The 16,833-nt window shown below is 36.4% G+C and overlaps 1 protein-coding gene across 1 annotated transcript; it reads right to left on the reverse strand.

The window, feature by feature from the left end:
• Positions 1 to 6,869: 6,869 nt before the first annotated feature.
• On the reverse strand, positions 6,870 to 7,655 carry rprma (reprimo, TP53 dependent G2 arrest mediator candidate a). The gene has a single exon (XM_067410482.1). The coding sequence runs from the start codon at positions 7,452 to 7,454 to the stop codon at positions 7,143 to 7,145; it is 312 nt and encodes a 103-aa protein (XP_067266583.1). The 5' UTR covers positions 7,455 to 7,655; the 3' UTR covers positions 6,870 to 7,142.
• Between the last annotated feature and the right edge of the window lie 9,178 nt (positions 7,656 to 16,833).

Consider the following 16,833-nt stretch of genomic DNA (forward strand, 5'->3'; position numbering starts at 1 on the left):
CATGCATCGATTCCTGAGTATAGTATTTATTTGGATGTTTACATTTGATTCTGAATGAGTTTGAGGCTGTGCTCCATGGCTAATGGCTAAAGTTATCGTTACACACTGTTGGAGAGATTTATAAAGAATGAAGTTGTGTTTATGAATTATACAGTCTGCAAGTGTTTAATAATGGAAATAGCGACGGTTCTCTTGTCTCCGTGAATACAGTAAGAAACGATGGTAACTTTAACCACATTTAACAGTACACTAGCAACATGCTAACGAAACATTTAGAAAGACAATTAAAAAATATCACTAAAAATATCATGATATCATGGATCATGTCAGTTATTATCGCTCCATCTGCCATTTTTCGCTATTGTCCTTGCTTGCTTACCTAGTCTGATGATTCAGCTGTGTACAGATCCAGACGTTCTGCCCTTGTGTAATGCTTTGAACATGGGTTGGAATATGCAAATATTGCAGATGTATATTAATGATCCTGAGTCTGTGTTATGTTGAGATTCGCCTGTTCTTCTGAGGTCTTTTAAACAAATTAGATTTATATAAGAAGGAGGAAACAATGGAGTTTGAGACTCACTGTATGTCATTTCCATGTACTGAACTCTTGTTATTCATCTATGCCGAGGTAAATTCTATTTTTTATTCAATGGCACCTTTAATTTGTGTTCTGAAGATGAATGAAGGACAGGTCTGGAACGACATGAGGGTGAGTAATTAATGACAAAGTTGTCATTTTTGGGTGAACTAACTCTTTAACAATTTTGGTATTGAACTGAAACCATTTGAGACCCACTGCACTATGGGAGACACTGATCAGAATTATTTTTATGTTGTCCAGTCAAAACGTTCAATAAATCCTTAATTAAAACCTACAAAGTACATCTCAAACACTTGGTAACAATCCAACATTACTTGTGGCAAACACAGGACCAGAAATGATGGCTCTGTCACAGTGCCGTCTAGAGCTGTCAATCAACATCACGATCATTGATGAGCCCTGCTGAGCTTCTGAGCGTTTCTGCCAATCAGCTGATAGATGAGCTGAAGCTCAGGGCGCCGTCATGTAATCATCACTCACCTCTGGAAATAAAGGAGACTTACTGTGCACCCTTGTGACTGGATTAGACAGCAGTCTCTGAGATCTACATGTTCCAGTCTATTCCTGCTCCTTATGACAGTGACAGATAAATTCAACACAATCCACAATGGTTCATTGTATATTTATGAAGATGTGGTTGCAAACAGTGTTAAGATGTAGTCATGCAGAATAATCATATACTGTAACAATCACCTCCTCTCGTGGCAGTGCCACCCCGTCCCCCGTCGATTGCCACCCTGTAGTCAGGCTCATGACTGGAGCGGACATGACATGAGGAAGACAATATCTTCTCTATTTTAAGGCCAATTCACTCACCCAGAAACCTGTTTCTTTCATAACAAGCATTCAAACTCTGACAGAAAAACTTCTTTTCAAGAGAAAATACTCTGGAGATTTTTAGCATTCCAAAGTTTAGTACACTTTAGGATACTTTCAAGTGTAGTGTACTTTTAAGGAGTACTTATTATGGGAAAAATATACTTTAATAGAATATACTTACTTGGACACTTAATTGCATGTTATAAGCAATTAAACGAAATTGTATTACAATTGAATTTTATATTACATGCAATTAGGTAAAACTTAAGAGGGCCTTTTTGACCCACTTAAGCAGGATTTAAGTAGAAAACATTTTTATATAAAATTTCATAATTGTCTTTTAAATATGGTTAAAGTTTACTGCTGAATGTACTGACAAGCATTTATCTAAAATATGATTTAAAGGGTTAGTTCACCCAAAAATGAAAAATATGTCATTTCACCTTCATGTCATTACACCTGTAAGACCTTTGTTCATCTTCGGAACAGAAATTAAGATATTTTTGATGAAATCCAATGACTCATTGAGGCCTCTATTGCCAGCAAGTTAATTTACACTTTCAGTGCCCAGAACGTTACTAAAAACATATTTAAAACAGTTCATGTGAGTACAGTGGTTACAGTGGATATTATAAAGTGATAAGAATACTATTTGTGTGCCAAAAAATGACTGATTTCAAAACACTACTTCGAAGCTTTTGTTTCGAATCAGTGGTTCAGAGTGCCAAAGTCATGTGATTTCAGCAGTTTGTCAGTTTGACACGCGATTGATGACAGTCACACAAACCTGATTCCAAAAAAGTTGGGACACTGTACAAACTGTGAATAAAAAAGGAATGCAATAATGGTTGCACTTTATTTTACAGTATGTGCACTTACATGTACTTACAGTGTATTTACCGAAGAAAATACTGGGTAATATAAGGTAACTACATGGGTTAGGGGTAGGTTCAGTACACAGTATGTACATGGGGAACAGGATTGTAAAATAAAGTGCTACCGCAATAATTTACAAATCTCATAAACTTATATTTTATTCACAATAGAATATAGATAACATATCAAATGTTGAAAGTGAGACATTTTGAAATGTCATGGCAAATATTGGCTCATTTTGGATTTCATGAGAGCTACACATTCCAAAAAAGTTGGGACAGGTAGCAATAAGAGGACAGAAAAGTTAAATGTACATATAAGGAACAGCTGGAGGACCAATTTGCAACTTATTAGGTCAACTGGCAACATAATTGGGTATAAAAAGAGCCTCTCAGAGTGGCAGTGTCTCTCAGAAGTCAAGATGGGCAGAGGATCACCAATTCCCCCAATGCTGTGGTGAAAAATAGTGGAGCAATATCAGAAAGGAGTATACAGGAATGCTACTGTAATGGAAATCACAACATGGGCTCAGGAATACTTCCAGAAAACATTCCACTGTGCCATTCGCCGTTGTCTGCTAAAATTCTATGGGTCAAAAAAGAAGCCATATCTAAACATGATCCAGAAGCGCAGGCATTTTCTCTGGGCCAAGGCTCATTCAAAATGGACTGTAGTAAAGTGTAAAACTGTTCTGTGGTCAGACGAATCAAAATTTGAAGTTCTTTTTGGAAAACTGGGATGCCATGTCATCCAGACTAAAGAGGACAATCACAACCCAAGTTCTTATCAGCACTCAGTTCAGAAGCCTGCATCTCTGATGGTATGGGGTTGCATGAGTGCATGTGGCATGGGCAGCTTACACATCTGGAAAGGCACCATCAATGCTGAAAGGTATATCCAAGTTCTAGAACAACATATGCTCCCATCCAGACGTCGTCTCTTTCAGGGAAGAATGACAATGCCAGACCACAAACTTGCATCCTCAGTCCCCAGACGTTTGCAGACTGTTATAGAAAGAAGAGGGGATGCCACACAGTGGTAAACATGGCCTTGTCCCAACTTTTTTGAGATGTGTTGATGCCATGAAATTTAAAATCAACTTATTTTTCCCTTAAAATGATACATTTTCTCAGTTTAAACATTTGATATGTCATCTATGTTGTATTCTGAATAAAATATTGAAATTTGAAACTTCCACATCATTGCATTCTGTTTTTATTCACAATTTGTACAGTGTCCCAACTTTTTTGAAATCGGGTTTGTAGAACCACTGCAACAACAAGAACTGTTTTAAACATGTCTTTAGTACCTTTCTGATCATTGAAAGTGTAAATTAACTTGCTGGCACAGAGGCCTCACCAAGCCATCGGATTTCATCAAAAATATCTTAATTTGTGTTCCAAAGATGAACAAAGGTCTTACGGGTGTAGAACAACATGAGGGTGAGTAATAAATGACATTATTTTCATTTTTGGGTGAACTAACCCTTTAATGCCAATCTTGTGCAATGTATTTAAATATATTTGCAATTACACATTTGTAATGATGACGTCACAATTTACTACTGAATTATACACTACAATTCTTATCAAGTACTTTACACGTGCTTTACTATGTTAGTCAACACATTAAAACAAGTGTACGTCTTTAAAGCATGACAAAATATTATTGATTGAGTACTTTATTTCCAGCCATAGAAATAAAAGTATTGTACACAAAAAAAAAATAATATATTGTACAATATTATACATTATACCCACATTGGGTAAAAAAAAAAAAAACAAAAGAAATAATCGGAATATATTATTGAAATTATTATTAAAACATAATGATTTATGAATTATTAAAAGATAATGATTTCAAACGTAAAAACTTTTAATTTGACATTATTAAAGTGCACTTTTTAAAAATGTAATTAAGTGTGTAGGGAAACACTTTATCTTAGTGTCCTTGTTACACGTTACATGTAGACACTATGGTAATTAATATAACTTGTGGATAATTACATGCAACCAACTCTAACCCTATTGTAAGCACATGTAGTTAATTCTTATTACTCATTACTTGAATGTATAATTACACTGTAACACGGACACCTTAAAATAAATGAAAGTGCACTCTCTTTAAGTACACTTAAGTGGCCTTTTATTTCATTATATTATCTAGAAGTATAGTGGGATTTGTAATACACTGTGAAAAGTATTACAAGCAATAATATTAATTAAAGTCAACAATAGAATTGAGTTAGAATTAATCAAATGAATTCCTTAAATGTCAACCAATTAAAATTTGTAAAATTTAAGTAAAATTTAAAAAATATAAAAAGAAATATCTGAATAACAGACAGACATCAAAGTTTAATTAAGAACTCTTTCTTTTTTATTGCCAACATTGAAGACACCTGATGATAACAAGTAGAATCACTGAAGGAAAGTGAAACACAGGAATTAACAGAGGTTTAGATGTTAATGTTGATTTTATTGAAAATGTTTGGTCATCGTTATGGTGATCCGTGTTTCGTTTAGTTTGTCAGTTTTACTCTTTGCTTTTTATGTCAGTTTGTGGGTTTTGTATTGGTGTTTGCTAATTTTATACATTTTAAATGATTTCATTTTAAGAAATTAATTTTATTAATTCTAACTCAATTCTTACATGTTGAATTTAATTAATAAAATTGCATGTAATCTGTTGCCTTAATTTTATTGATTAGATAGAGCGTATTATTTTTTACAGTATACACTATAAGTGTACATTCTGTTATACAAATTAAAACCAGATGACAATAAACTCAAAATAAAGTAAATGCTATCGAACAAAAAGCATGTTCTAATAATATTTGACTGGGCCCTTTCTCTCTCTGTTTCTTTTTATCTCACTAACTTGTCTTATGTAAAATAAACAACATTAACATGAGGTCAGACTCATTAAGTGTACTGGAAGCACTTAAATCACACAGGTCTAAAACATGATCTCTGAAAATGTTAAACTAAAGATAAAACAAATGCTATTTTGAACCATGAATGAGTCAGTTGATGCTAATCACAGCTTTTTTGACTGAAATAATCAGGAATTAAAGCCGCTCTAAATATTTGCCTATATCTCTAGTAGAAAAGCATCATTGTACAAACAGACTGGTTCTCTAAGTCACTGCATAGTGTCTGGCTCAGTACTGATGCGACTGCTGCAAAATTATTCATCGTGAAGTTAACAAGCTCTCAGCTTTCGCAGACACTCTTATAAATAGATGTGTCTTAAAAGTGGCAGGCCTCCTTCATCAACAGCCCTCTTCCTGCCCTGGTAAACACATTTAGAAGAGATTTACCCATTCATGCAGGCTAATTTAGTCTAATTTTTGTGATATCAACATCATAAAAAATTACAGGTCTATGCTTAAACATTAAAATGAAAACATCATGATTATTGATAGCCATGCTGAAACAGGATGGGCTTTGTTTCTTTCTGATTAGGTAACAGCCTGCTGAATTTAATTAGTTTACCTTTGAACTCAAACCACTGATTAATTCCATTTAATTATCCAGATCTAAGCAACAGAAAGCCCATTTTATTTGCTTTTAAAATGCACTATTCCATTGCTTAATTGCACATTTAAACAAACAATCCACAAACTTTAACTAAATGATCACCTAATGAATTTATAAGTTGTGGATAATAAGAGACGGGAAAGGATTACCATCTCGTTTGTAAAACCTTTAGAACTTAGAATTATCTGGTCTGAAAATTGTCTGCAATAGTGTGTTTGTGTGTACGATTGTCTTATTTATAAATGTCACCAAATATCTTACTGCGCTTGCATGCAAGACAGGAAGACTGAATATAGGCATAAACAGATGTTTAAGGAAAATATCTACTTGCCATGCTCATTAAAAAAGTCCTGTATATCAGTCACCATATAGATAGTGACAATAATTCTGATTTTGAATTCATGGGTGCAGGTTTTAAAAAACCATGAACAGAAAATGGGGCAATTTTATATGCAGGCTAAATGGAAAGTTTCCCTTGCTGAAGCAGTGCTGTATTTGTGAGACTCTAAATTGATCTGAAAATGCTTCAGTCTGGATGTTAGAATAAAATCAAAGACTAAAACGTAACGCATTAGCAAACTATTTTTAATGACACTTTACATTAATATGAATATGTGTAGTTATGACCAAGAAACACTTATACCTGTTCTGACCGTTAAAATAACATTCATTGCCTGGTTTTTGAGTTGTTTCGGTCATTTAAATAATATGTTTGGCTTGGACAAATATTTGTTACCTCATTAAGCATTACAGTGCTTACAGTGTAACAATACATCTTTACAATACAATACAAATCAGTTCCTATGAAAAAAAAAAAAAAAAGTATATATATATATAAGAGAGAGAGAGAGAGAGAGAGAGAGATAAGACAGTTTTATTCGAAATACGAATTTATTGTATTAAACATGATGCTTTAATTTTGCTAAACAATAAATAATTAGTGCGTGCAGTTCTTACAAGGTGTTTTACAGAGAGGAGGTCCAAAACCATTACAAAACAATCAATATGTGCCACAACTCCTCTGCGTTTGCACATATAGGCCTACATATTTTCAATGACAAATGTAAGATTCCATGCCTGTATCTGATTTGAGATCTGGGTGGTTCACCTCCTAAATGAAGCGCTTGAATGTAACAGTGGAAAGGCGTGTGCGCAAAATGGAGACAGTGCGTTCAGTTGATCTCAAAATAATAGTTTTTAGCCAGTCAAATAACACTGTGTCCTGGTTTGTAAAGAGGCCATAGAAACAGATGTCCCTCAGGTGGTCCACAAACTTAATTTCATGGTAATCCTCATCATGTCTAGTACGCACCCACGATGACCGCCTCTACCTCTTTGGAGGGTCTCCGGTCCGTTACCAAAAAGTTTATCATCCCTTCCGACTTGATGAGCAAGTTACAGCCCAGGAAAAATATCCCGAAGACTACGGTGAGGGAGAGGACACACATCACCGCTATCTGAACTATTCTCATGATGAAGAGGCTTCTTTCATCCGGAGCGGCCGCCGTGAAGCCGTTATCCGTCACCACCGACGAGAAGTTACAACATAGGAGGATTTCCTCAGTCCGGTTGGAGAAGATTCCACTGTCCGTTTGGTTAAATGTAGTATTCATGTCTACTGTTAAAAAGATCGTCCAAAAAGAACACTTTGAAGAGTCCAAGAATTCAGGCAGTTCCGATCTGGTTAGTCTGAACACATGAGGAACTGCGTAAAAAGTGTCTGTAAAGTCAGACGCACATATCCAACGTCGCTTCTTTGGCGCACTGGCGTCCCATGACGCGCTCCTGCTCTGATTCACAGTAACTACACTGAGCTCTTCTGCTCAACATCACACCTGCTCGGTTAAAAGCACCGAAAGAGCCGATGGGATGGGAGGTGACTCCCCACTCACAAGTTCATGCCTTGTGACGCCACCTTCAGCAAAACGTGTAGTATTACAGTCCTCCGATTAACATGCCAAATCTAAAACAATAGACAGTTTTGGAAAAGGAACGGGCCAGATGAGGATCAGTGACAATGTTTGAGGTGATGGTAAAAAAATCACCCTTCATAGGCAAGTATAATGTAAGTTAATGTGATGTGTCTTGGTTTTCTAAATGTTTTTTTAAATCATACAATGTAAAATTAACATTTTTGAAATAAATATGTTATCAAATTATTAAAAATAGCACTATGGTTGAACCATATTCATTTTTTAAAGAACGTTGTGAACGTGTAGTGCACTACACTGTATTATACTGACACCTAGCGTGTGAACTGATCTAGAACGGGACCCCCACGCTCGATGTGACACTCCCTTGTGGCAACGACGGTGTGTTAACATGTACAAGTAAAGAAAGAAAAAAAAGTGCGTTAGTGATATTTTCCAGTAAGCAGTATGAGGTATGAGGGTTACCAACATTATCTTTTATTCAACAGAAAGAACTGGATGCAAAATTTTAAATAATGTCAGTTCACAAAGTCTGACTTCTGATGAAGCTGTAAATCACAAATCATGCTGTGTTTGTTCATTTAGGCCAGAGGAGAAATGGTCCCCAACTAGTTTCTCCTGAGCTTTTTTTCTCCACTATTGATGGAGTTTGGCTTTCTTGCTACTGTCACCTTTGGCCTGCTCTTTGTGGTTTAAAAGACAGTATTATCGATATGATTGCTCTGACATCAAATAAGAACAGAATTGAGTTGAACGATGACATTGTCTTCTTTAGCACTGCTTTACAACTGAAATCGACTTAATTTCATAATTGATGAATTTTACAACTATAGGCCTACTGTTATTTTTTATTTTCTTGTTTATGAAGCTGCTTTGAAATAATCTGTATTGTATAAAGCACTATATAAATAAACTTGACTTCACATGTCCTTGTTAATGGTTTGTTTGTGTGTGTTTGTGATGAAGAGCTGGGATTGGTGGATAGAGAGGATGTTGAGAATGTCTGTTGCTGATGTCATCACACGTCAGACTGTGCTTAGCTTAATGCCATAAACAAGCATTTACCATGTACAAAATTAAATTAATGGAAAAGCTTCTCCAAATTCACCGGTAGTCATATATTTTAAGACAACATTTGCAATATATATTAGTAATAATAATACTAAAGTTTTATTTATAATGTGCCTTTCTCAAGCTCAAGGTCACTGTACAGAGAAATAATGATGTAAAGACATGGCACAAGATAAAAACATACATACAAATATACAGTGTTGCGGAAAGTTACTTTTTTAAAAAGTAATTCAGTACAATATGTAATGCAACAGTAATGCAAATCAAAAAAGTTCTATTTTTGGCAAATGTTAAGGCACTTTCACACCAAAAGTGAAATGAATAAGCCTCAGACTGAAGGAAATGCATTTTTACACCTGTACAGTAGAGGGCGCAGCTCAAACAAACCTTTCAGCTGTGCTGCCATTCTGGATTAAAGAAGAATAGGATACAGGAGAAGGAAGTTCAACACTCTTATTTCTAAAACTTCGGAGGACACATTTCAAGGTAGGAAGGCATCAAGGTACATGTTTCCTGAGACACCTTCATCTGATCGATTTGTCAAGGCAGCACAGATGTATCTTTTGCTGCCTTTAATATCCCACAATCCTGTGCTTTCCATTCTGTGACAGTTGAGCTAGAAAAACAAAGATGGCAACCGAAAGTTGTGATTGCTGGCCAGTTTGTGAGTAAATGTACATTTTTGACCAACATTTTCCACTTTTGATTTCATTTCTAGCGAGAAATTACTACTGTAGTAATTAAATATTTGTTTAGTTCTCACCAAAGCTCACACTATATTGCGGTAGATCATTAAACTGTTACGCTGCCTCAGAAGTCTGTCCGAAATCCGTTTCATGAGGTGCCTTCATGCACAAACGCTGCCTTACAAGTCATTGCTTGATAAGGCAGCGAGGCAGCAAGTCAGCTACCTAGGTTTTCGGACACAGCCCTAATTTAAAGTCGTTTTTGCTTATTGGTATGGTTGAATTAGATCAGCAGGTCTCATGATGAAGGTCAGCAGGTCAGCAGTAAAGACATTGGTTAATAAAGTGAGATTAAATACATAAATTATATTTGTGTAGTTTAATATAGTTAATTATTACAGGTTTGTGTAAAATTCTGAGATTGCATTTCACTGTTTTTATTCGTTTTGAGGAATACTAAATGTTTTCATACAAGTGAGATGAGTAAATGCATGTTCACATTTAGTCTAGAACTACAATAACCATCATGTTTACACAGCACACACAACACCTGTGCACTTTATTTCTTTCAACATGGAGAGTTGTCAGTCAATAAATGTGAAAGAGTAACTTGCATTACTTCATTATATTCTAGCATTATATACAGTACACTGCCTAGCCAAAAAAAAAAAAAAAAAAATTGCTGTTTGGATTTAAATAGGCAAATGCAGTAATTTTTATGTTTCCAGCATATTATATGTTTGGCAACAGTTCTTCTAACACTAATTGATGGAGTGTGTAGCCTTTCATTTTTTAAACAACCATGTAGGAAGACACATCATGGCCATATTCCAGGATGACAATGTCAAGATTCATCAGGCTCAAATTGTGAAAGATTGGTTTCAGAATGGTGCAGCTTCTCCTCTGTGGCTATCCACTGGCTCTTCAAGAGCAAATTTTCCTTCTTAAAGGAGCAAATCTGAGCGACATTTGTTGCAAAATGTAGTGTCACAAACATGGCTAAAGCATGGCTCCCCCCTAGTGAAATTTTTTTATATATAAGCACATCTTATTTGTATGTACTTTAGTATAACTAAATGTATTTGTGGCATGCTATAAATTGGTATACTTAAAGTTTGCTAAATTGGAACAACTAATTTTGTACTAAAGTTATCACAGTTTAGGTAACTTTGGATTTCCTTAAAGGTGCCCTAGATTCAAAAATTGAATTTACCTCGGCATAGTTAAATAACAAGAGTTCAGTACATTGAAAAGACATCTCGTTTGTTTAAAAGACCTCCGAAGAACAGGCGAATCTCAACATAACACCGACTGTTACATAACAGTCGGGGTGTACGCACCCAATATTTGCATATGCCAGCCCATGATTGAGGCATTACACAAGGGCAACCAGTATTAACGTCTGGATGAAAGGCATTAGACAAGGGCAGAACGTCTGGATGTGCACAGCTGAATCAACAGACTAGGTAAGCAAGCAAGGAAAATAGCAAAAAATGGCAGATGGAGCAATAATAACTGACATGATTCATGATAACATGATATTTTTAGTGATATTTGTAAACTGTCTTTCTAAATGTTTCGTTAGCATGTTGCTAATGTACTGTTAAATGTGGTTAAAGTTACCATCGTTTCTTACTGTATTCACGGAGACAAGAGTCGCCGCTATTTTCATTTTTAAACACTTGCAGTCTTTATAATGCATAAACACAACTTCATTCTTTATAAATCTTTCCAACAGTGTAGCATTAGCCGTTAGTCACGGAGCATAGCCTCAAACTCATTCAGAATCAATGTAAACATCCAAATAAACACTGTACTTACGAGATTAGACACGCTGCATGACGAACACTTTGTAAAGATCCATTTTGAGGGTTATATTAGCTGTTTGAACTTTTTTATGTTGTTTAAGGCAAGCGCGAGCTCTTGGGGCGTGGTGCACAGGATTTAAAGGGCCACACACCCTGAATTGGCTCATTTCTAATTATGCCCCAAAATAGGCAGTTAAAAAAATGAATTAAAAAAAAATCTATGGTGTATTTTGAGCTGAAACTTCACAGACACATTCAGGGGACACCTTAGACTTATATTACATCTTTTTTTTTAAAAAGTTCTAGGGCACTTTTAAGATTTTCCAAGTTAAGTACATGATGGTGATAAAACTTGTCAGAGGCAATACTGAAATGAATCAAAAAAGTTCATCAAAGTTGTCCTTAGAAGAAGGTTTTAGGACAACTTTGATGAAGGGTTTTGATCCGTGTCAAATGTTGACTATTTACTGACATAAATATTTTAATCAAACTTTAAACTTTAAAAACTAATTAAGCCTAAAATGCGAGCCGCCTCCTTCAGTGAGACCGGTGCACATGCTCGGCTCGATGAACACCGGAGCAGATATGTCGTCCCGGAATGGACCGTCCCCAGGTTAGTGGAGACTCCACCCCCAGACGATTTGCATGATCTAGAGTATTTTCAGGCAAGCAGAGGTGGACCTCTTTGCATCAAAAGAAAATTCCCACTGTCCAATGTTCTTCTCAAAGGAAAAAGATGCATCAGCCTACAAGAGGCACCTTCTACTAGCACCTATACTCTCATAAATGGTCCAGCTGGTGTTTTATCCGGGATATAGACCCCCTTTTACTTACAGGAGCTGCTCGACGGCAGATGCACCCTGTCCACGCTCAAGGTATATGTGGCAGCTATTGCAGCCTACCATGCTCTAATAGCTGGCCAATCGATTGGGAGAAATGACTTGTCATCATGTTTCTCAGGGGGGTCAAGAGGCTAAATCCACCTCGCCCCCACATAGGTTTTCAAAAATAAATTTTTTCGCCTTTGGCAGGTTTCATTGAAAGCCCATTTTGCCAGTGGTGAAGTATGCCTATAACAGTGTTGTTTCTGTGTTATAGATCGAAAACCAGACTGAAAGGAATCAAGAAGATTGTAGAGGAAAATTTTTCAAGCAGTTTAGAAAGAAAGGAAAGATCTGAATTTAATTATAACAGAAGAATGTAGCCCTAAAAACAGCAGCAGATTTTTCAGGTGAGCAATAAAGATAAGCACCATTTACGAAGTAGGGTAGGTGCTGGATCTAACTGACAAGTAGATGAGCTAGTCTGTATAATTAGGACGTAAATAGAAGATGTGCTGGTGACAGTAAAGCTAGACAGGACATGGTTTATGGAATGTGGCAGGGACCAGTCAGAAGGAACTTCATAAGAAATGGATGAAAACTTTTCATAAATAGATTTTATTTCATACTGGAAAAAGTGAAGAAACAAGTTTCAAAGGTTGTTTGAGCCAGCAATATGATGTGCTGGATGGTTAATAAGTTTGGAGAATAATGTGTTAGGTCTGCTAGCAGTGCTAATTATGGAGGAGCGAAGAGATGTGTGTGTCATTGAGAGCAGTCTTGTATTTCTGCTGATGATTACAGATATCCTGGTAATGCACCTCAAAGCCACTTTTCCTAAACCATCACTCCAGATGTCTGCCAATTTGTTTAAGTGATCGGAGCTCAGGATTCATGAGCTGAGGGTACCAGCCGAGTTACGATAGGTGTGATTTGTCCAAGGCTTCAGAGCATCATGATATACCAGACTGCCTTTGATACTATTGACCACATTCTTTTGAATAGACTACAAAATTATGTTGACATTTGTGGAATTGCATTGTAGATAGAATAGAATAGATTCTTTATTGTCATTGCTTAAAACTAGACACAAAACAACAGGACATAAATATCAATAAAGATAACCACAGTGAGGTGATATATATACAATATATTGCAATACATCTCTTCCCAGAAGGCAGGGGGAGAACATGTGATATCCAGGGTGAGTGGGTTCTATTACAGCTGGCTTTCTTTTGGAGTCGGCCAGTGTAAATGTCTTTGAGGGAGGTGATGCAGTACCAATGACACACTCTGCCACCCTCACCACCCACTGCAAGTCCTTCCTATTCTCCTCTGTACAGCTGACGAACCACACCATGCAGCAATAGGTCAGGAGGCTCTCAAAAGCTGTATAATAGAAATTGGTCAACAGGTGACGAGGGAGATGATTGTGCTTTAACTTCCTGAGGAAGTTAAGCCTCTGTTGGTCCTTTCCCACCTGATGAGAGATACAGTCCAGGTGAGGTCAGCCGAGATGTGCACGCCAAGAATCTTAAAGCTCTTTACCCTCTGGTAGCTACCAGAGGGTAATGGATCAATCAAACCAAGGAAATGATAGTGGACTTTAGAAAATCTAAGTGCACTGAGCACTGAGGTAGTGGACAGAGGGCAGAGTGCTCAGTGCACTTAGATTTTCTAAAGTCCACTATCATTTCCTTGGTTTGATTGATCCTCTGTCAGATGGTTTGATTGATCCACTATCAGATACTGAACTTCCTCCCTGTATACTGTCTGTCAGATATCAGCCCTACTATGGTGGTATCAGCAAATTTGATACAAGAAAAAAATAGAGGAGCAGTTTTCAGTATGGTGAGAGTGGAAGATGTGTGATCTCCCATCCTGATGTTCTGGGGTCTGTTGCTCAGGAAGTCAAAACCCTTGTGCACAGTGAACTGCCTAATCACAGGCTGCTCATTGTTTTTTAACCAGTTTATGGGGGATAACTCTATTAAAAGAAGCTGAAATCCACAAACAGCATTCTTACATGGGTGTTTTCCTGGTCCAGGTTTGTAAGGGCTGTGTGGAAGAGGTATAATAACAACATTCACTGTTGATCTGTTTGCTCGATAATCAGGCCCAGATTAAGAATTTATTGGGCTCTGGGGCTATAGCAACACCAAGGCCCCCTTTCATATGATTGACATGCCACATTATCTTCTACCACAATTTATTTATTTATTTATTTTATTGTTATTCTTTTATTTTTACAAATCTCCATTTTAAACAAGACCGAATTTGGATACTAAATATTCCAGGCTATTTAACAAATTAAAACATAAATGCATTAACTCCAGGTATGAACTCCAAACAAACAGGTTGCCAAAATCATCAAAAACATACTTCAGTCATTTTTCCTCAATGAGTACTTTACCATGAATAATTTAAAGGGATAGTTCACCCAAAAAATGTCATTATTTACTCACCTTCAAGTTGTTTCAAACCTCACTTTGTTTCAAATGTTCTCACTTTCTCTCAGAATGACTTTTGTAGGCCTGTGAAATAGTAGGTGACATTCCTTTTTCTGCTGTTTCAAAACTGTTAAACCGGCCTCTCAATCCTGCAACAAAGTCCCTTAAAGATGCAACCAAATCCACAGCTTTGGAGAGATCAAGGTCAATGTCTTTAGGACTGTACTAGTTGCATCAAAACGCTGATGTATACAGTTCCAGAATTTGCAAAGAAGAGTTTCCAATTTGTCCATTTGCTTTGCTAGCACTCTAACGTTGGTACACGTGGATAAATTCTGATTGTCGGCACCCATTCTGCCAGAGGATTTACCTCTTAAATGCGTGACTGTACACCCCTATAAATCCTTGACATATAGCTTGCATTGTCGTAACACTGTCCTCGACAATTGTTTATGTCAATCCCCAGCTCATTCAGTACAGTCATCACCGAGTTAAAAAGTGATTCCCCTGTGTGGTTTGTAATAGGAATAAATTCAAGAAAGGGCTTCTCTATATTCCCTCAGGAGAAAGGTATCACCCTATGAAAGTGAGTTAATCGACATGGACAACATCACTTCAAGAAAATAAGTGATGGTATTATCCGGTATTATCCATTATCCCTTGGCTAATTTTATTTTGTTGACAATCTCTGATAAACTTTATCTCCCATCATTTCTTCACATATTGTACTAGACAGGTAGGATGGCTTTCCTCTACACGCATTTCCAAAGTGAGCTATGTGTTCCCGCAGAAATTGATCGAATTGAGCAATGAGTTTGAGTATTCCCATATAATTATCATTACTGGGGGAATTAAATGTCTCAGTATCGCCCCTGAATAATAGACCACGCTCAGACAAAAATGTTACTTTAACTACAACCCTTTTTAGCACATCCTCCCAGTACTGACACTCCAAATTGAACTGATTCCTCAGGCCCGCATCAATCCATCTCTTTTCAGATGTCCTTGACACCCAAGTTACCATTCACTCTCTGTGTTGTTCGGAGTTCTCATGATCAGGAATGCGACTGTGCATGCGTTTCCAGTCAGTATATCCAGATGGTCCAGAAAATGGTGAAATGCCTCCAAACAGTTTGCAAACAAAACACAGATCCTTTGATTGGAGAGTAAAGAAGTCAGTCACATGGAACAGATTCACTATTGGCGAGTTTCTGGCTGAAAAAGCTCTTTTAAAATGCCCATTTTTGGTGTTTATATTGTTTTTCAGAAGCAGATAAAATCACAGCTGCGATTGTGGTATGGCACTGGTCCTTTTCCAGTCCAATAATTTTGGTATGTCAATGACAGCAGGCCAACATCCCAGGTCTGTACTGTAGATTTCATTTTTCTCTGCAGTCTGATCTGATTCTTTGTCTGGTGGCGGCGCCAATATTTCATTGTGCCCTGTACTATTTCTATTGTTTTTATCTAAAGTGGAAAAGAAAGCATTCATAAAGCATTCATAAAAACCCTTGCTTTATATTTGGATGGTTCTTATGTGGACGTCAGTAAAAATAAATATGCATGGCACCTCAGTGATAAAACTCATGTATTCAGGTGGTGATCTATTCACGGTGGTATTTATTATTTAATTATTTAAATCTCCTGTTTAAAAATAGGAAGATAGACATGCTATATTAGAAATGAATTTCTGTCTTGCACTTTATCTCAAAATGATGGATGTCTTTTTAAAAATATGGAAATTAGGGGGAAACTGCAGCCTCTTATTTAAATGAGGTAAACATGAAGCTGATTGATTTATATTTTTAATGTGTATATACACATACACAACATAATATACAAATGAAATAAACAGTGCTTTATTTTTTTCAGCTATAGTAGGTGTATTTAACAGTAGCATTCAAGTAAGAAATTGAATGAACAATTCAAAAATAAAAATGATATACACTTCACTGTATAAATTATACAGTGATTCTTACAGTTACTGTATTAAAGTGTGAGTGATTTTCTCTTTGTTGTTTTATTAACATTAAAGGGATAGTTCATTCACTCTCCAGTTGTTTTAAACCTGAATAAGTTTCTTTCTTCTGTTGAACATAAAAGTTATTTTGAATGATGTGTGTAACCAAACAGTTGCTGGTCACCAGTGACTTTCATCGTATATATTGTTTTCCTACTATGGAAGTCAATGGGGACCAGCAACTGTTAGGTTACACATTCTTCAA

The sequence above is a fragment of the Chanodichthys erythropterus genome, chromosome 14 (genome assembly GCF_024489055.1).
Source record: "Chanodichthys erythropterus isolate Z2021 chromosome 14, ASM2448905v1, whole genome shotgun sequence".
Taxonomy (NCBI): domain Eukaryota; kingdom Metazoa; phylum Chordata; class Actinopteri; order Cypriniformes; family Xenocyprididae; genus Chanodichthys; species Chanodichthys erythropterus.

What these genes read in the sequence shown, in the direction of transcription:
- rprma (XM_067410482.1), bottom strand. Translation starts at nt 7,454, where the DNA reads ATGAATACTACATTTAACCAAACGGACAGTGGAATCTTCTCCAACCGG.